The 20,574-nt window shown below is 42.8% G+C and overlaps 1 protein-coding gene across 8 annotated transcripts in view; it reads left to right on the plus strand.

Moving 5' to 3' along the window:
• The window catches only part of FCRL5 (Fc receptor like 5), an 84,097-nt gene that overhangs the window by 59,764 nt on the left and 3,759 nt on the right, over positions 1-20,574 (plus strand). For 6 of the 8 annotated variants that reach the window (XM_019988640.2, XM_019988608.2, XM_019988623.2 and 3 more), the window contains 4 exons: positions 726-808; positions 1,012-1,080; positions 3,351-3,382; positions 3,461-4,291. In XM_019988640.2, the coding sequence (XP_019844199.2) occupies positions 726-808; positions 1,012-1,080; positions 3,351-3,382; positions 3,461-3,550 (274 nt within the window). In that variant the 3' untranslated portion in view covers positions 3,551-4,291. Of the gene's footprint in view, positions 1-725; positions 809-1,011; positions 1,081-3,350; positions 3,383-3,460; positions 4,292-20,574 lie in introns of those variants that run through there. The other 2 variants (XM_070784145.1, XR_011565271.1) reach the window with 2 other exon arrangements.

The following is a 20,574-nucleotide window of genomic DNA, read 5'->3' on the forward strand; positions in this document are numbered from 1 at the left end:
TGCCTAGTTTGTATGAGTGATCACCATGAGCACAGAACCCATCTATTTCCTAACATGCTCTAAGGTTAATAAGCCTGGAAAGCTCTGATTAGGTCATGGCCAGCCCAGCCTAACCAATATCTGTTGTGATGACAGCCAAGAAGATGAAGTCACACAACTTGGCCATCCAGAGACACCTCTCTGCTAATAGGAGGTGGGGCCTGTGAAGAAGGGGCTGCCATCTTGGATTCCCAAGGTTGACTTTAGGAGCCACACCACAACTATTCCTGGGCAAGCTCATAGTAGCAACATCCAAACCATCCCGAGTTCCTCTGAGCCTTTCTGATTATGGATTTCTCTGAGATACCAATATTTCTGAAAGTATAGACTTTGGAGCCAGGTTTGAATCTTGGTTCTTTCCTTTTCTAGTTACATAGTCTTCAGCAGATCATCTGTTAGAACCTCCATTTTTTTCCCATCTATAAAATAGAGAAAAAAACAGAATCAACTTAATATTGTTATAGGTACTAGCACAGTGCTTAGTACATACCAGATACATACCATAAAGTCTGGATTAATATTATGATTTATAATTTAATCATCTCTAACAATAGAGTATTTATTGTACACTCATCTATGTTTCCAGGCTTGGCAACTATCCTGTGATAAAGACTTGCTAACAGGGAATGATCCTTAGATCTACTTTTTCAGGATTTCTGGGAAACATCAATGTTTCTGTTTCATAGGAATCCTTCAGCCCCAGATCCCCAAGAGTCCACCTACCACAATGTACCAGGCTGGATAGAACTGCAACCAGTATACAGCAATGGTGAGGACTGAAGACCCTCCATTTCGGCAGGGACCCCAGGGTTGGTCTGGGAAGGGGTGGGACAGGAAATGAGGAAGGGACAGTGCAGAGGCTCAGAGGGCTCTGCTCCCTCTAGAGAATAAGCTATGACTGGGGGACAAAGAAGTAGCAAGACAAGGGGGCAAGAATCTTAGAATCCTCTCAAGTGTCAACTTCTCTCCAAGTAAATCCTAACAGAGGAGAGGTGGTGTACTCGGAAGTCTGGAGTGTGAAGAAGGAGAACAAACTCACAGGTAAGACCCAAGGACCCTTGATTTTGGTGGTTGATTGCTGTGTGTGGCTCAGTCTCCACCCCTTCAGTGGGTCTGGGCCAACCAGACATAGATGTGCCCCTTGTTCTGGGTCACTGGACTTCTTGAGTTATGCCCAGCTATATTACTGGGATTAACTCAAGCTTATTGTGCAGAACTGCTTTCTCCATTCTCTATCGATGGCCTCAGCATCATCTGAGTAATGAATCCATTGCCCTGGGCAGTCACTTAATCCCTCAGAGCTTCCATGTCCTGTCTGTGAAATGAGACAGGACTGTCTTTAATGCCTGTATCTTTTTTTTACTGCTGCTGTGGCAAACAACCACAAGGGCTTAAACAATACTAGTTAATTATCTTACTGTGCTGTAAATCAGACATCTAACTCAGGTCTCACTGGACCAAAATAAGTGTCCACAGAGTTCCTTCCTGGAAGCTCCAGGGAAGAATATATTTCCTTGCCTTTTCCAGCTTCTAAAGGATACCCCTTTCCATGGCTCATGGTCCCATCCCTCTGTCCTTAAAGCAGCAATGTGGCATCTATCTAACCATTCCTTCAATAGTCAGTGCTGCCTCTGATCACAGCTAGGAAAGGTTCTCAGATTTTAAAGTTCTCCTTAAAGTCCCACCTGGGTAATCTAGGAAAATCCCTCCATTTCAAGGTCCTTAATCTTAATCACATGTGCAAAAATCCCTTTCACCATCTAGAGTCACATATTCACAGGTTCTAGGGGTCAGGACATGGACATCTTTGTGGGAGACATTATTCAGCTAAACACACTCTCTCATAGGGTTATTGTAAGGACCAGATGAGGAAGCAGATGTAGAGATGCTATAGCAGCAACAGAATCTGAGCACCTTTTATGATGAGTCTATGCTGGTTGTCTGGCTGCATCATTATTTCTCCCCCCTGGTAGATGGTCTGCAGTGAACAATCCCAGCCTGGCTTCTGCCTGCAGCCAAAGGAAAGAACAACTTTTGGGGCTGTTCTAATTCTATTCTGAAAAAATCTGCCACGTGATTTTAGCTATTCTGCTCCCCCCCCCCCTTTTTTTGATCCCTCTTATATAAAATCAAATGACAAATGAACTGTTTTTTTTGTTCTATTCTTGGTTCAGTGGCCTCTTGACCTCTAACATGAATGAACTATTCACACTTATAATCCCCTTTGATGAGAGTATTGCTATTATCCCCACTTCTTAGATGAGGAAATGGAGGCAAAGAGACCTTAAATGACCAGCCTGAAGTCACAGAACAGTTTGTCTCCAGAATCCAAGTGTTGGGCCAAGCTCTGCTTCTCAGGACAGTTCCAGGGAGCCTTAGAATTCACTCCAAGCTAAAAGACAAAGTCCTGCTTGATGAATGCCATATTTCCTTCCAGCTTTAAGAAAATATAGTAATAATACTAGCAACTTCTAGTATCATATCAACATGTGTTGAGCAGTTCTTATGTGCCTGGTACAGTTCTGAGTACTATAAATAAATGTTAAATTGTATATGCCTTAAAAATATACATACATATTTATAGTTTGTTTGTTAATAGCCTTCAGAATTGTACCCTCACATTGGAATTGCTCAATGTATAACAGATATTAGAAATCACATGGACACACAACCCTATAGATAGATATTATTATTCCCATCATACAGATGAGACAACTAAAGCAGGAGATACTGAGTGACTTATCCAAGGCCACAGAGGTGGCACAGCTGTCCTGGAGCTCAGTTTAGGTGGTCTGGATCTGGAATCTGCTCGAAGCCAGCTGCTTCTCCATAATGTGCGTGCATGCTCAGTCAGTGTCTGACTTAGTGATCCCGTGGTCTGTAACCCACCAGGCTCCTCTGTCCATGGGGTTCTCATGGCAAGAATACTGGAGTGGGTTGCCATTTCCTCCTCCAGGGGATCTTCTCGACCCAGGGATTGAACCCACATCTACGCTGGCAGGTGGCTTCTTTACCATTGAGCCACATGGGAAGCCCCTCTCCATAATATTCACTATTAATCTATGATCAAAGCATAAACAAAATAAAAGTTGATTTCTTCCTTTTGAGAGCCCCTGGGGGAGCTCTGCATGGGGAACAAAGAGTGTAGTGATGCTGCAGAGATAGCTGGTGGAAGCTGTGAGGCTGAGGGTCTTAGAAAAGGTTCAGTGGCTGTGCGGGCCCCATGGAGAAGGCTGTGGCTGGGCCTTCTTGTAGCTTGGATACAAGTGGAGAATTGAGTTCACATTTGAATGCTTCCCTTCTTTCCACAGCGGCCTCTGAACCAGAGCCTTTTAAGAACACGGTGAGTCCCATGCCCTGTGCACCCTCCCATCTCAGGCCCACCGGTCTCTGGCCCTCACCTGTGTGCTCTTTCTCCCAGGATTCATGTGTCATCTACTCCCAGGTGAAGGGAGCTTCCACCGCAGCCTCTAAGCCCCAGTTCTTGGATCCATTAACTCCTCACAGATGAGTCCACATAGCTCCAGACTGCTGCCTCAACCTCTGCACTCCAGAGCCATTCTTGCAGGGTCGTGGAAGGGACATTGAAGTGGGAAGATTTAAGCCACCCCAGGCCACACCCAGCAGCCAGTGCCCCAAGTGCCCACACCCTCATCTGAACAAAACACAGGGCCCCAAGGGACTCCTGTCTACTTCCAAATTGACAGCCCTGCCACATATCCCAAACAGCATATTGTTCCCAACCCAGGGCCCATGATGTTGCCTGGCTTCCTTATTGTGCTTGAGCTTCAGACATATCCCCACTATTCTTCCATGATGACAACACCCAAGCTCTGCCATGAATACAACCTGCTCTCAGTCAATGCTTTTCTCAGTTGCCATCAGTCTGGTATGGCTATGGTGGGCTCTGCCGAATGCGATAGCACACACCCATGAGATGTGTACACTGGATTTGTTATAGACCTCTCCATGGTGGGACTGCGTTCCATACTCACCTGTGTGTCTGAAACTCTAAGCTCAGTATCTGACACCAGGATAACTTCTCTCCTGCCCATGTAACAATATCTACCTGTCCAAGTATGTGGATTTCACACACTCGGACCTAGATCCTTCCCATCCTGCCAGAAGGAACCTAGCACAGTCATGGCCAGGAGGACCAGAGATGCAAATAGAATGCACATTGAAATATAGCAGGTGCTTTATTACTATTTGAATGAATGAATGAATAAATAAATGAGGAAGATATTGTGGATCATTATGATATATTTTTACCCTCAAACTGGCATCTGATACAGTGTGCTTCCTAGGAAATCCAGGAAATAGGAAGTAAATTCAGAGAAGGAGTTTGAGTGAGGAGAGATCTGTTCAGAAAGCAAGAAGGTTTCTCAAACTTCAAAGTGCTTATGGGTCACCTGGGGATCACAGAGTCTTATTCAGTGGGTCTGGATGGAGGCTAAGACCCTGTATGTATAGCAAGCTCCCATATGATGCTGATGCTACTGATCCTAAGAGTCTACTAATCCTAGGAGTCTACCAAATACCCAGACCTTGTAGGTTTTGGCAGAGGTTCATGGAGAAGTGGCGAGGGCTCTGTCTGTCCATTGCCCAACTTCATGTGGGCCACTGATATAGCTCACAGGATTTCTGCACTGTTCTTCCACCAGAACACCATCAGCTGCTGTTGCTAAAAGAACTTCTCTTATATATGCTGGGATGCATCAGTCACCCTGGGTCCGGGAAAAAGTAGCCGCCACTATCTTTGTTTCCTCACCTTGGGCCTCATATTTTTCCCATAAAGGGATTGAATACACTGTGAATAAATACACCCCTTAGCCTTCTTCATTCAAAGTTGATCTGTCTCACCTCTGAGCCATAGGATGCTTTGCTCCATTTTTATGATGCCCATCACACCTTATCTTGATCTCCACCTCCAGTGGATTGTACAGAGGGAATCATTTCCAAGCCCCATTGCCTAGAATAAAACCCTTAGCAAGGAGTTCATGATCCTTCTCCACCCAGTGCTGCCCACTTCCCTCTCCAGGCTTTCCCACAGTTGTTGTTCACCACACCCTATTCTCAGTCGCAGGGTGATCTTCCCCATTTTCTAATATAGACTCTTTGTACTTCCTCCATAGAAGGGCTTTCCTGTTATTTGCATATCCTGGAATCCTGTTCATTCACCAAGCCCTGAGTCAAATGTCAGCCCTTCCTAGGACGGATCTGTCTTCGGGATGTTATAGCATTTTTTTTTTTTTTTTTGGCCCACTTTGTTTTTTTAACTGAATGATATTTGCTTCACAGAATTTTGTGGTTTTCTGTCATACATCAACAAAAATCAGTCATAGGTACACCCATCTCCCTTCCCTCCTGAACCTCTCTCTCATCTCCCTCCTCACCCCACTCTTCTGGATTGTCACAGAGCCCCTGTTTGAGTCCCCTGAGTCATACCTAGAGCCTATTATGCAGAGTGAGGTAAGTCAGAAAGAGAAATATAAGTATCATATACAGATGCACATACCCGGAATCTAGAAAGATGGTACTGATGAATTTATTTTCAGGGCAGCAATGGAGAAACAGACATAGAAAACAGACCTCAGGACACAGCAGGAGGGGAGGAGGGAGAGGGTGAGATGTATGGAGACGGTAACAGGGAAATTTATAATACCATACGTGAGACAGCCAGTAGGGATTTGCTGTGTAACTCAGAGAACCCATAGCACTTCTATACAGTGAGACTTGGAATCACTAATGGTTGATGTTTGGAGGGAACATCAGTTTAGTTCAGTTGCTCAGTCATGTCTGACTCTTTGCGACCCCATGAATCACAGCACGCCAGGCCTCCCTGTCCATCACCAACTCCCGGAGTTCACTCAGACTCATGTCCATTGAGTCAGTGATGCCATCCAGCCATCTCATCCTCTGTCGTCCCCTTCTCCTCCTGCCCCCAATCCCTCCCAGCATAGTTTAATCTAAACCACTTCTCTAACTTTGTGGTTGGAAGTTGAGAACCAGAGAGGAAGTGTAACTAGCTGAAAATTAAGCAACCAGTTAGTGGCAAAGCACATACTAAACTAAACTAAACCCAGGAGAGTGCTCTTTCCTCTACATGGTTCCTCTGCTACAAAGACATGTGCATTTTTGGGTCATCAACAAGACTGAGTTCCTTAAAAGCAAAGCCCGGGTAGCCAGCATGGTGCCTGGTATCAACTGATGCTCAACGAATGGTTGTCAAATTGGATGTCTATCAAATCCCCTGACAAATAAACATCACCTCCACAAATTCATCTATAACCCAGAGAAGTGCATATATGTCCTTCAATCTCAGAGCTTTTATATATATACATACATACATACATACATACATACATACATACATATAATCTCAGTAAAAATCATTGTTATGAGAGCCATCTATCAGTTTGAGATGAGTGCTGTGTTTTGTTCAAACCTGAGTGACCTGCAGGTATCTCAAACATGACATAAAACCCAGTCTGTTGTCCCCATGAAATCTGCTCTCCTTCCTGTGTTCTCTTCCTTCCTTCCTTCCCTCCTCTCTTCCTTTTCTTCCTTATCTCCTTCCCTATCTCTTCCTCCCTGCTCCTCCCTTTCCCTTCTTCTTATCCTCCCTTCCCCCTTCTTCTTCTGCTTTTCTTTGTCTTCTCTCTGCCCCCCTCTCTCTGTGTTTTCCATCTTCTTCTTTTCCTAGTTGCAGATAGCACTCTATCTAATCACCCAAGACAGAAGATGCATAGCCATCTCCGAGTCTCTACATCGAATTGGTCGCCCAAGCCAGTTCAGTCAACTGTCTTTCCTTGGACACACCACACAGCATGCAGGACCCTAGGCCCCCGATGAGGAATCAAATCCGGGGGTGGGGGGGCATGCAATAGAAGCATGGAGTCTTAATCACTGGACCACCATGGAATTCCTAGTCAACTTTATTTTTGAACTATCTCCCAAATCACATCTCCCTTTAGTGTCCACCCCCACTGCCTTAGTACACGCCCTTGTCACCTACCACCAGGACTACATAGTAGTCTCACAAGTGCTTTCTCCACTTCCGGATTCCCTCCTGGCACAACCACTCCCAACAGATGTGCCAGGATGCCCTCCCAACAGAGTTGCTAGTATGATCTTTCTAAAACCCAGCTCCACTTATTACTCTGCTTGAAATCCTTCAGTTATTCAGAGTTCAGGCTCCATCATGGGGTATAAAGCTCTTCCTGACCTAGATCCAACTTACATTTACAGCACTGTCTCCCAATATCTCCTTTAACAGACAAGAACACTTACCATGTATTCCGGCCACACAAACTTCTTTCCATTTCCTACACACACCACCTTCTTTCAAGAAGCCATGACTTTTCCCCCCTTTTTTTCTACCAAACTCACTCATCCTTCAACACCTAATTCAAAAGTCACCACTCAGTGAGGCCTCATTTCTCTCAATGGGTTTCCATAACCTTTGGCATCTATGTTTCTTATACTTCGTACAAAAGTGTGTGTGTGTGCACACGTGCACATATACTTCTCTCCCCAGACTACTTAAAGCCTATCTAGAGTTGAGTGTTACAGCTAGTTCTAGTGTATAACCCTCCTATCATCCTCATATCAGCCTCAGCATACAACACAGGGCCTGGTGAATCACAGAGACTCAGTTTATAGTGAATAAATGAATGTGCAACAGTATTGAATAGACTTTCCCTATTTTCCTCAGAATAACACCTAAAGCCTCAAAGCTGAGCTCAAAAGTTGATAGCAACTTACATGTGCTGCAGAGGAACTTTTGACACAATCCCACAGGATTGACTCGGAAGTGGCTGCATGATTCTTGAGCACCTCCCTGGCTTCTTACACCTCCTCTATCAGCTGTTGGTCAGAGTTTGCTGAAATGGGTGATGGGGGAGGAGATGGTGGTTGGTGAGGAGCAATGGGCATTTTACTTTCTCTCCCCACTCCAGCCAGGAGAAGGCAGGACTCCACCCCTCACCTTACCACTCAAGGAGAACTGTTGATCCTCAAACAGAGAGCAGAGCCAATGAGAGAGCATTTAAGAGATCCTGACATGAGTGCCCTGGGGCTTGGGGATGTTAGAGAGCACACTTTATTTCCCACTCTTGTAGTTTCCTCTGATGCGAAGAGAGTTCTATTAGCATCACACTTCTGGCCTCCAGTGGTTTTAGAAGGAGAGCATAGTCCAGCCCCTCTTTTTTTATGGCCAAGAGCGACCCGCAGGATTGCATGTTCCTCTCTGTTCTAAATTCCAAAGGGTCTGCCTCTACAATGGAATACTGACAGTTTCACAGGTATAACCCTGACCTCAGTGTTTTGCACAGGAGGCTTCAAACATTGAGAAGCAAAATAAAGAATTCAGGGGAACCAAATGCATAGCAAGAGATGGAGGTTTCTGTTCCAGGCAGGGCAGACAGCTCTACGCTTTGGTGGTGTTTACCAGATATAAACCATGTGGGTATTTTTTACTGTTTTTTTTTTTTTTTTAATGACAATGTTTGGAGCTGAGTTGGCTTTCGGGGGCTGAACTTGAGAGAGGAGCTCTAAGCCTCAGAATGCACTGTTTGGTGGCAGGTCACTAGAACTTGGGCAAAGTTTTGACCAAGGGCTGTAGGGCTGGGGATGCACACATTGACCATTAAGCTATGGTGAGCAAGTGCACATACTCTTCTGGTTGCAGCGGCCCCAGACATAGAGCACTATTCCTGTGGTTGTGAATTCAGGCAGCTGCTTCTGCTGGTCAAAGGTTCCAGTTCCTTCTGGCACTCGGAGGCAGAACCTCTCTCATACTCATGCCATGAACCTTCCCTCTATAGTCTAGGGCTCCCAATCAGGCTGAAGTGCAAATGTGCAGAGAAGTTGATTCTGACAATGGGATATTGGAAGCAATGGAAAGATTTTGCCCCTTTTCTCCTCTCCACAGTCCCCTGCCTAAATGCACCATTCAGTGCTGCAAAGCTTTATTTACATAACTTCTTTGAGGGCTCCCTGAGTGAAAAAGCAATTGATTTGTTGCAAAACTGTGGCAAGTTTAGGGTGCATGCATGCCAAGCTGCTTCAGTCGTGTCCAAATCTTTGCCACCCTATGGACTGTAGACAGCCAGGCTCCTCGATGGGATTCTCCATGCAAGAATACTAAGTGGGTTGGCGTGCCCTTCTCCAGGGGATCTTCCCAACTTAAGGATTGAACCTGTCTCTTAGGTCTCCTGTATTGGCAAGCAGGTTTTGTTTTTGAGTTCTTTTTAACCACTGGTGCCACCTAGTGGCAAATCCCGAGTTAGGGCTGCTGCTGCTAAGTTGCTTCAGTCGTGTCCGACTCCGTGCGACCCCATAGACAGCAGCCCACCAGGCTCCCCCGTCCCTGGGATTCTCCAGGCAAGAACACTGGAGTGCTACACAATCTTATGTATTCTTTCCCAGCCTCTGTCCTACCCCCTCTCCCTCCTGCTTCCCTGAGATTATACTCACCCATAGTGTGTCAGCTCATGAGCTTCTGCTTCAGGCTATCTTCTAGATGAAAGTCAAGGGCCCAGCAAAGATAGCAGCCTGGAAAAGGGGCTCATTTTTCCTTCAACCAAACGGTTTTTCTGAACAGCTATGGTCTGTGGCCAAGCTTCAGCCATTAAACAGAATACGTTCATTCAAGGCCTTTGGTGTATTGAAAGCCAGGGCAGTCTTTTCTGCTTTCAGTGTAATGGCAGCTATTTCCATGTGTGTCACAGAGCTTTGCAAGCTGTTCAACATTAGGGCCTTGCCAAGATAGGCAGGGCTGGGTCTGCTGATCTAACCGACAAGGACACCAAACACTAGAGACATGAGCCTGAACTGCAGCCCTGTGCTGCCTTACAGAGCATAAGGGAGGACACTTGTCTCCACTACAGAACTTCAACTAATACAAAGACAGAACACGGGGAATGCATCCCTGGGAGCCAGGGTTTCAGGCCTGGCTGCAAATTGAGAGATGACAACAGCAAGAACAACTCAGGACTAAAGGAAAAGATCTGCTCACTGTCTCTGATTTTGGGGCCACAGACCCAATAAAGTTCATACTCAGTGCAGCTCTGAGAAGGTGGTGCTACCAGGCTCTAAAAAGGAAATTTTAAAATACTTCAGTGGAAAAGAAAGATGTCTCCTAGGTGAATTTCTACCCCTTTCCCAGGATGGTGAATTCATAGTTGCAAACAAATCTTAAGATTTCTTCCATTTTAGTTTTGTGGTAGGTCAAGAATTATAGACTCTAAACTTTATAAAGATTTAATTCTGGGGAATCTTTTCCATCTACCCTCCATGATTCAGACACCAGTCTCTTTGGTAATGCTAAAACTACACTCTTGGGGCCCAATTATGTTGGGATAAATGTTTTAGGACCTTGATATTAGCTTCTTTTCTAAAGTCGGTAAGTGTAAGGTCTGGTGGCACCAGATACTCTGACATGTCCTATTAACTCTCTGGATTCTTTTAAATAGTATATTTGTCCACTCTGGCTGCCATAACAAAAATACCATAGACAGAGTAGCTTATGAACAGCAGAAACTTATTCCTTTAGGGTGCTAGAATCTGTGAAATCCACAATCAAGGTGCTGGCAGATTTAGTATCTGGTGAGCGTTTGCTTTTTGGTACTTAAATATGTCTTCACATGGCAGAAAGGGTAAAAAGAGCTCCCTGGGGTCTTTTCATAAAGGCATTAATCCCCTTCATGAGGGTCTCTGCCTGCATGACCTACCCACCTACCAAAGGCCCTCACCTCCTAATACTATTATATTGAGGATTAGGTTTCAACATATAAATTTGAAGGGGTCACAAGCATTCAGTATATAGCAAATTGTAAGGTACACAATCTATAAGTTTGCCTTTGGATAATTGGAGCATGAAAAATAATATTAGTAGTAATAAATGATAACACATTAAGCTTTAAAAGAATGTATGAGATAATTATTCTCAAAGGAAAAAAAGAGCAGGCAAAAGCTCTTATTTACAGAAGACAACAAATAATAAATGTAGAAAAAATGCTGACATTAGGAAATCACCACTTTGCAATCCCATGGTAACAATAGACTCAGCCAAGGATCACCCATGGATGTTAAAATTATTGGATGAGAGGCTGCTTGAGAGATCCACATGGTCTCAATTCATCTCTGTCCACAGTACTTGCTAATCAAAAGGGGAATTTTACCTTTGCAATGGAGAGATCTGGCAGGGCCAGTCTTCACTAAGTGATCAAATGTGGCATCACCAGTAGTGGGGGCCCATGGGTGATCTCTAATGTGGTGCAATGGGAAGTCCAGTCTCCCTTTCACAGAGTTGTTGTCAAAGAAGCTGACCGAGAACCTACGTGAGGAGACAAATTTCGAATGTGGGCCATTCTGAGGGAGATTCCTCAAAACTGCCAGTGTCACAAAAGATGAAAAGAAAAGAGCAATGAGACCAAGGGAGACTGAAGAGACATGACGATCTCATAGGAACCGTGATTGGATTCTGGATCCCAAAAAAGCCGTAGGAGAAATTAGGGGACATTGAATATGGGCTATACATTATTGATAATATTGAATCAATAACCTAATATTATTATATAAATATTTTAAAATATATTTTGAATGCTTTCAAATGATTCATGTGAAAGAAAGAGCACAAATGTGGCAAAAAACTTAATTGGTGAATGAAGGGAGGGCATACAGATTTTCATTGTACTGTTCTCTTTTCCAGCTTTTCTGAGGTTTGAAAACTTTTAAAATAAATCAGGTAGGGGAGAAGCACCTCAGACACTTGGCATCAAACTGATAGGCGCCCTGAGGTGCTGAAAGAACTCACCCAGCCCTTCGTGCCATGATTTCCCACTACTGGGGTCATGAGAATCCTGTTTGGCTCAGGCACTGAGACACGTTGGCCAAGGATAAAGCCACACAGGACACCAGGGACGATGACTGAGGCTTTTCATCTAAAATATTTTACTTTAGAATCCTTGAGAATTTAATTTTTGAACTGCCTTTCTTTCCTGAACATTTCCTAATGGGGTGGAGTTTGTTTTCAACATCAGAGTATCTTTGTGTTGGCATGTTATGATTGGAGAAGTAAATATCACCAGACCTCACTACAGGACCTCTGATAGATGGTTAGGAAATATAGATGAAATAAGTAGTTATGGGTAATAGAGAAGAAACTCTCAGCTTCAGGTGCACCGTGAGCTGGAGTGGACTTTTGTTAGTCACTGCTCTGACCCATTTTGGAGCTCTCTATAAAACCCCAGCTTCCCAGCTCTGTTCCCAGGAGGCTATACAGAGATGGAATATTTGGTTTGGGGATACATAGATGGGATCAGTAGATATTTTTTTTTTGTTGCCCACACCTGTAACTGACCACAGGCTTAACAACAACAGTGAGCTGAACCAAAATCTAGGGAGCTTTAAGATTTTCTCTAAACACTCCCTATTCTTCCCCAGTTAGTGGATGATGGCCATTTGTCCACATGTCTTAACTGACAAGTCTATTCTATCCAAATTCTAGGCATGGGATTTGTTCCCTGTTTTCTTCCTCTCTACCCAGGACCAGTGTGAGCCTGTAATCTAGATAAGTGTGTCTTCTCTGAGGGCTGAAACTTTCCTTCAGGTGGCCTGTCTCAAGTTCCAGCCTGGGGAGAGGTAGTTAGCCACCCCATTTGGTTCTCATGCTTCAGCTTTATTAATCATTGCATTAAGATTCTCCAGAGAAACAGAGCCGGTAGTAGATCTATCTACTATCTATCTATCTATCTAGAAGAGGGATTGGTTTATTATAAGGAGTTGGCTCATGCAATTATGGAGGCTGACAAGTCCCCAGTTTGCCAAATGCAAATCTGGAGAACCAGAAGAGCTGTTGGTGTAATTCTAGTTCCAACGCCAAAAGGTTAGAGACCTAGGAAGAGCCAATATTTCCATTTGAGTCCAAAATTGGAGAAAAGTGGATGTCCCTGCTAGTCAGGCAGGAGAAATTCTCTCTCACTTAGAAGAGGGCCAGCCTTTTTTGTTCTTTCCAGCTTTCAATTGATTGATGAGGTCCACCCATATTAAGAAGGACAGTCTGCTTTACTCAGTTGGCCAATGCAAATGCTAATCTCATTCAAAAACACCTTCACAGACATACCTAGAACAGTATTTGTACAACTGTCTAGGCACCACATGGCCCAATCAAGTTGTATGTAAAATTTATCATCATCAACATAAAAGCGATCTACAGGCTACAATATATGTTTTGGTTTTCTTCTTAATTGGTTCAGAACTCTGACAGGGAAGAGTAGTGTTTCTTTGGGGGCAGGGGGTGAGGATATCCTCAAAGAGGAGAGGTACCTGCCTGGCCTCCATCACTTTGGTGATTAAAAGAATGCTAAGCATTTCAAAGATACACTGGCTTTCTCTTTCTGTTTTTGTCCTTTGTCCTTTCTCAAAGTCCATCTTTCTCTTTGATATCTGGCTGACTCATACAAAATCTCCTGATTTAACTTCTATGTCGACTAGACAACCTTGCTGTCTTTCCGCTCTTCTGATCGCCTCTGATCAATACTACCCACTCAGCAGAGATCTAATTCATAAGAATAGTTGTGATTTATTGAAGAATTAATAAATATAAGGCAGCATGCTAGGGCATTATGCTAGAAATGGAAGTAACCTAGATGTTCATGGATAAAGATGAGGTACATATATATAATAGAATACTAGTCAGACATAAAAAGGATGAAATAATGCCATTTTCAGTAACATGGATGGTCCTAGAGATTATCATACTAAGTGAAGTAAGTCAGACAAAGACAAATATATGATATCATGATTATGTGGAATCTAAAAAAAAATGACACAAATGAAATTATGTACAAAACAGAAATAGATGCACAGACATAGAAAACAAACTTGTGATTACCAAAGGGGAAAGGGCATGGGGGAAGGATAAATTAGGAAATTGGAGTAAACATATACATACTACTGTATATAAAATAGATGACCAACAAGGATCTACTATACAGCACAGGAAAATATATTCAATATTTTGTACTAAGCTATAAGGGAAAACAACCTGAAAAAGAATATATATGTATGATTGAATGGATTCTCCAGACATGAATATTGGAGTGAGTTGCCATGCCCTCCTCCAGGGGATCTTCCCAACCCAAGGATCGAACCCACGGTGCTTATGTCTCCTGCATCGCAGGCAGATTCTTTACCACTAGCGCCACCTGGGAAGCCCCTTACATATAATATATAACTGAATATATATATACACACACACACATATATATATTATATAACTGAATCACTTTGCTGTATACCTGAAACTAACACAACATTGTAAATCAACTATACTTCAATTACATTTTTAAAATAAATAAATAGATAAATACATTTTAGCCATAGAAAGAAAAGAGCACGCACTAGTAAGTTGGAGCTAGCAGCTTCATAGCTCTTCAGTGCATACTCTTCGCCTCTTCACCCAGGGTCCTTAGAGGGCTTCATGAATCAGTAGTAGAGGGCTACATGAATCATGACACCTGGAGTCAGAGGCCTGGCTCCTGTACGGTCTCCTACTGCTAACTATCTGGCCTCTCCAAGCTCTGTTTCCCTCACCCATAAAACAGAAAAAATAACAACAGCTGCTTGGCTGTGTAATTTATCGAAAGAGATAATGTTTGTATAAACATTGTGCAGGTGTTCTCAGAGCAGGTGGTGAGGTACCTGTGTTCATTACAAAGTTTGTATTGCTATCTGTTTGCTGTTATTGGTCCCTACTCCATCATTACAGTGAAGCAGCTGCTGAACTGCCAAAAAGATACTCCAGAAGAAGAGAGTGGAAAATAATTTGTTAGCCCTTTTAATGTGAAAGGAATGGGATAATTAGATTGGAGGTGTCAGAATATGTGCCTTTAGTATTTCAGGGACTGACCTATGTAATCTGGATTTTATCTGATCATTTAGCGGAGAAATAAAAGCAAAAGGGTGATTTTGCTAGATATACTCTCCCAGGTCTCTTATTGACAAAAGATCATGTTGTTTGCTCACAAAAGAGCTTTGAATAAATTCTAATTCCTTGGGCCAGGGCCCAGAATATCCTGTAGCTCTAGGTTTGCTGGTATCTGGTAGCTGAGGAGATCAAAGGCTGGTATGAAAGAGAGAAAATGAGAGTGCTTGGGTTGATGGGTATTTCAAGGCTTTTCCTCCATGCTCCAGCTCTCAGCTTCCCTTTCTGCTTGACCATTACCATTCTCATTCACATCTCTCCTGTGCTTGTTCCACACTTATGAACCTGCATGTCCACTTAAGTCTTCAAGTGGAGAATCACAGTACAAACCCAATGGATAGGTCTGGTCCAGAACTGGCCATGTGGCCATGTCAATGAGACTGGGTGAGAATTAGAAGAGATGAAGAATAAGGTTGAAAGGAAGATATCCCTCACTTACCCTCCTTCTATTGGTCCAGGCTACCCTCTCTTCATCAAGGACACTTTACAGTGCCTTGGCAAAAATAGAATAAGTTCTATGTGTGGGGGCAGGAGGAGGAGAACTTCTGTGCCCATAACCATGGAATAACAGGGGTGTAGAGAAGGTCAGGGAATGGCTCGGGGAACCCAGCAGGACCAGGGATTCCAAGGCTGTGACTCAGGATTTGAGGGATGTGATCAAATCTTATTTTTAGAGGAGAACTTGAAGGTCATCCACTATTAATACTTTTCTCATGCTTGATTCCCTCCACATTATCCTTCCTGAGACACCATCCAGCCTATGATGGAATATATCAAGGTACAGGAAGCTCAGCACTTCACATGGTCTGAAATTACAGAAGGTTGGAGGTGGAGGGAAGCCTTGAGACCAACTGGACCAGTGAATGTTGTCGTGGAAAATCCTCATGCTGCCTGTTAACCTTGCACTCTGGAAGCCACCTCCCTGTAACTGTCACCTTTAAGGAGATTCTGCTCCTTGGACTTATTAACTAGATTGCTTCCTCCAGGGGTCACCTTCAAACAGCTGGGCTGGTGGAGTACACCAGTGTGGGAGAACCCCAGTTCTCCTCGCTGCCATTCTTTCACTAGTTCACCAAATTTTATTTTGCCTACAACTGAGTCTGGCAGCGCACTAGGCACTTGGAATACATTGGTGAACACAATAGTTCAAGACTCTGCCTTCAAGAAGCTGACAACCTAGCTGAGGAAAATATATGAAACAATAAACATGATAATAAGTAATAGATGTAGTAATTTAGAGGGTGACATGTGCCATGGAGAAAGAAGATGTAGAGCAGAGTAAGGAGGACCAGGAGTGGCCAGCAGGCTGCAGTTTTAAGTAGGGTGGTCAAGGAAGTCCTCACTGAAAAGGTGACATCTGAACAAAGGCAGGATAGGTTCACTGGACAGCTAATAGGCCTTCAAGGGAGGAGGATCCTGGGAAGAGGGCATAGGCTGCAAGGCAGTATTATATCTGACAAGTTTTAGAATAGATGGCAGGGAACAATGGTGGAGGTGGAGAGACCAGTTAGGAGGCTACTGCATGGTCCAGGTGAGAGGTGATGACGGCATGATGGCTCAGATAAGGGGGGTGATCAGAAGGGGCGGGATACTGGATATATTTTGGACACAGAGTGTACAGGATTTCCTGATAGAGTAGATGTAAAATATGAAAGAGAAAAAAAAAAAAAAAACTCAACATGACTGTGAAATAGTTGACCTGAGCAACAAGAAGGATGACAACTCAGTCCTGAGCTGGAGAATGGTGGAAGTGAAACAAGTTTGGGGGAAAAGATCAGGAGTTTAGTTTTGAACAAGTTGCATTTGAGATATGTATTGGATGTGTAAGTGGAGATGTCAAATAGACAGTCAGGGATGAAAGTCTGGGATGGAAAGAGAGGTCTGGAGACATGCATGTGGGAATCATTGGCATAAAGACAGCACAAGACCATCAAGGGAGTGCCCAGTGGCAGGGAACTCCTTCATGACCACTTCAAAAATTCACTTTGGTGGCCTGCCATGTTTTAGGATGGTCAAATGGTCAATGAGCACAACAATTTACTCCTCTCTTTCTCTAAATCCACCAAAATATTAATTTTTATCATTTATTTGTGACTGTCCTAACAGTTTGCATGTATTATCTTCAGTTCAGTCACTCAGTCATGTCCAACTCTTTGCAAACCCATGGACTGCAGCACGCCAGGCTTCCCTATCTATCACCAACTCCCGGAGCTTATTCAAACTCATGTCCATCGAGTCAGTGATCCTATCCAACCATCTCATCCTCTGTCATCCTATTCTCCTACTGCCTTCAATGTTTCTCAGCATCAGGGTCTTTTCCAATGGAGTCAGTTCTTCACATTAGGTGGCCAAAGAATTGGAGCTTCAGCTTCAATGTCAGTCCTTCCAATGAACATTCAGGACTGATTTCCTTTAGGATTGACTGGTTTGATCTCCTTGCAGTCCAAGGGACTCTCAGGAGTCTTCTCCAACACCACAGTTCAAAAGCATCAATTCTTCGGCCCTCAGCTTTCTTTATAGTCCAACTCTCACATCCATATATGATTACTAGAAAAACCAAAGCTTTGTATTATCTTAGCCCATCCTTAAATAAGCAGTGAGGGAGCTGAATTATGCCCATTTTATAGATGATGATATCAAAGCCCTGCACACACAGTTGTCTAAGACCACAAAATGAATAAATGATGAAGCCAGGTTTCAAACTCAGGAAGTCAACTCTTAACTGCTATGTCATGGGAGTATGTGCTCCAGCAAATCTAAACTTTGGCAATAAAAATAAATTCAAAGAAGAAAAGCAATCCAAGATCCAAGAAAACATGGGACTTGGGTGTGGAATGAGAAAAATCTGAAGCTGACAACAGCATAGCAACCCTAGAAAGCAATGGTCCAAAGACAGAGGGTTCTGTGAAGATTGTATTCAGAAAGCAAGTCACCTATATTGTACAAATTATATGAATAAGAACTCAAAGGTCCTAGGCAGGTCTGAGTTAATTCTAAAAGATAAGATGAAGATATATGATTCTCCAATAACAACAACTGAAATGACAATTAGGAACCTTGGGGGAAATCAAGTATAAGAAAGTCATGGTTCTTTGGAGAAATGTCTGTTTAGTTTTTTGGCCCATTTTTTGATTAGGTGATTTATTTTTCTGGTATTGAGCTGCATGAGCTGCTTGTATATTTTTTATATTAGTTCTTTGACAGTTGCTTCATTTGCTATTATTTTCTCCTATTCTGAAGGCTGTCTTTTCACCTTGCTTAGGGGTTCTTTCATTGTGAAAAAGCTTTTAAGTTTAATTAGGTCACATTTGTTTATTTTTGCTTCTAATTCCATTACTCTGGGAGGTGGGTCATAGAGGATCCTGCTGTGACTTATGTTGGAAAGTGTTTTGCCTATGTTTTCCTCTAGGAGTTTTACAGTTTCTGGTCTTACATTTAGATCTTTAATCCATTTTGAGTATATTTTTGTGTATGGTGTTAGAAAGTGTTCTAGTTTCATTCTTTTACAGGTGGTTGACTAGTTTTCCCAGCACTACTTGTTAAGGAGATTGTCTTTTCTCTATTGTATATTCTTGCCTCCTTTGTCAAAGATAAGGTGTCCATAGGTGCATGAATTTATCTCTGGGCTTTTTATTTTGTTCCATTGATCTATATTTCTGTCTTTGTGCCAGTACCATACTGTCTTGATGACTGTGGCTTTATAGTAGAGCCTGAAGTCAGGCAGGTTGATTCCTCCAGTTCCATTCTTCTTTCTCAAGATTGCTTTGGTTATTTGAGGTTTCTTTGTATTTCCATAAAAATTGTGAAATTATTTGTTCTAGTTCTGTGAAAAATACTGTTGGTAGCTTGATAGGAATTGCATCGAATCTATAGATTGCTTTGGGTAGTATACTCATTTTCACTATATTGATTCTTCCGATCCATGAACATTATATATTTCTCCATCTATTTGTGTCATCTTTGATTTCTTTCAAAGAAGACATACAGATGGCTAACAAACACATGAAAAGATGCTCAACATCACTCATTATCACAGAAATGCAAATCAAAACCACATGAGGTACCATCTCACACCAGTCAGAATAGCTACTATCAAAAAGTCTACAAACAATAAACACCAGAGAGGGTGTAGAGAAAAGGGAACCCTCTTACACTGTTGATGGGAATGCAAACTAGTACGGCCACTATGGAGAACAGTGTGGAGATTCCTTAAACAACTGGAAAAAGAATTGCCATATGACCCAGCAATCCCACTGCTGGGCATACACACTGAGGAAACCAGAATTGAAAGACACATGTGTATCCCAATGTTTATAGCAGCACTGTTTAAAATAGCTAGGTCATGGAAGCAACCTAGATGTCCATTGGCAGATGAATGGGCAAGAAAGCTGTGGTACATACACACAGTGGAATATTGGTTAGCTATTAAAAGGAACACATTTGAATCAGTTCTAATGAGGTAGATGAACCTGGAGCTTATTATACAGAGTGAAGTAAGTCAGAAAGAAAAACACCATTATAGTATATTAGCACATATATATGGAATTTTAGAAAGATGATAACAATGACCCTATATGTGAGACAGCAAAAGAGACACAGATATAAAGAACAGACTTTTGGACTCTGGGAGAAGGAGAGGGTGGGATGATTTGAAAGAACAGCATTGAAACATGTATATTACCATATGTGAAGTAGATCACCAGTCCAGGTTCGATGCATGAAACAGGGCACTCAAAGCCGGTGCACTGGGACAACCCTGAGGAATGGGATGGGGAGGGAGCTGGGAGAGGGCTTCAGGATGGGGCACATGTACATCCGTGGCTGATTCATGTCAACATGTGGCAAAAACCACCACAATATTGTAAAGTAATTAGCCTCCAATTAAAATAAATAAATTAATTTTTTAAAAAAGAAAAGTCATGGTTCAAATTTGGTGCAAATTAAAGTGTGGGATAATTGGAAAAATGACAGAGTGGAAGAAAAGTGGATTACATTCATAGAACATTCTCCTCTGAGTGCCCAAGGTTTAATTACATGTTACTTTTCTTTTTTGTGGGCTAATCACAGCAGTTGCTTCTGCAATGAATAATGTTTACAGAATCATAATGCCTTAAATACTATTTAAGGGGTTTCAGTTTTCAGAATCAATCTAAAACATAGGACACTTAATTATGGTGACTCCAGCATTTAGCTACTATAAACATGCTCAATATAAAAGTGATAGTATGGCTGACAGAAATGTGGAGGCGGAAAGCAGAGGGACATATACATGAACTGATTTCCTTGTTTTGTGGAGTGGAAAATCAGTAGATTTTGTCCAACGGTGACACACCAAGAAACAGAAGTGTCTCCTGTGTCCATGGACACAGGAGCCTGATGGGCTCCAGTTCATGGGGCTGCAAAAAGTCGGACACAACAGAGCAACTAACACACACACAACCACTGGAAAACCTAGTAACCTTACAGATCAAAGCCAGCAAGTAGAGGGGGCAGAGAGAAAGGAAGCCCTTCTAATGCCCTAAATTCCTTATCGTTCCTTCAAG

This window comes from Bos indicus, chromosome 3, assembly GCF_029378745.1.
Source record: "Bos indicus isolate NIAB-ARS_2022 breed Sahiwal x Tharparkar chromosome 3, NIAB-ARS_B.indTharparkar_mat_pri_1.0, whole genome shotgun sequence".
Classification (NCBI taxonomy): domain Eukaryota; kingdom Metazoa; phylum Chordata; class Mammalia; order Artiodactyla; family Bovidae; genus Bos; species Bos indicus.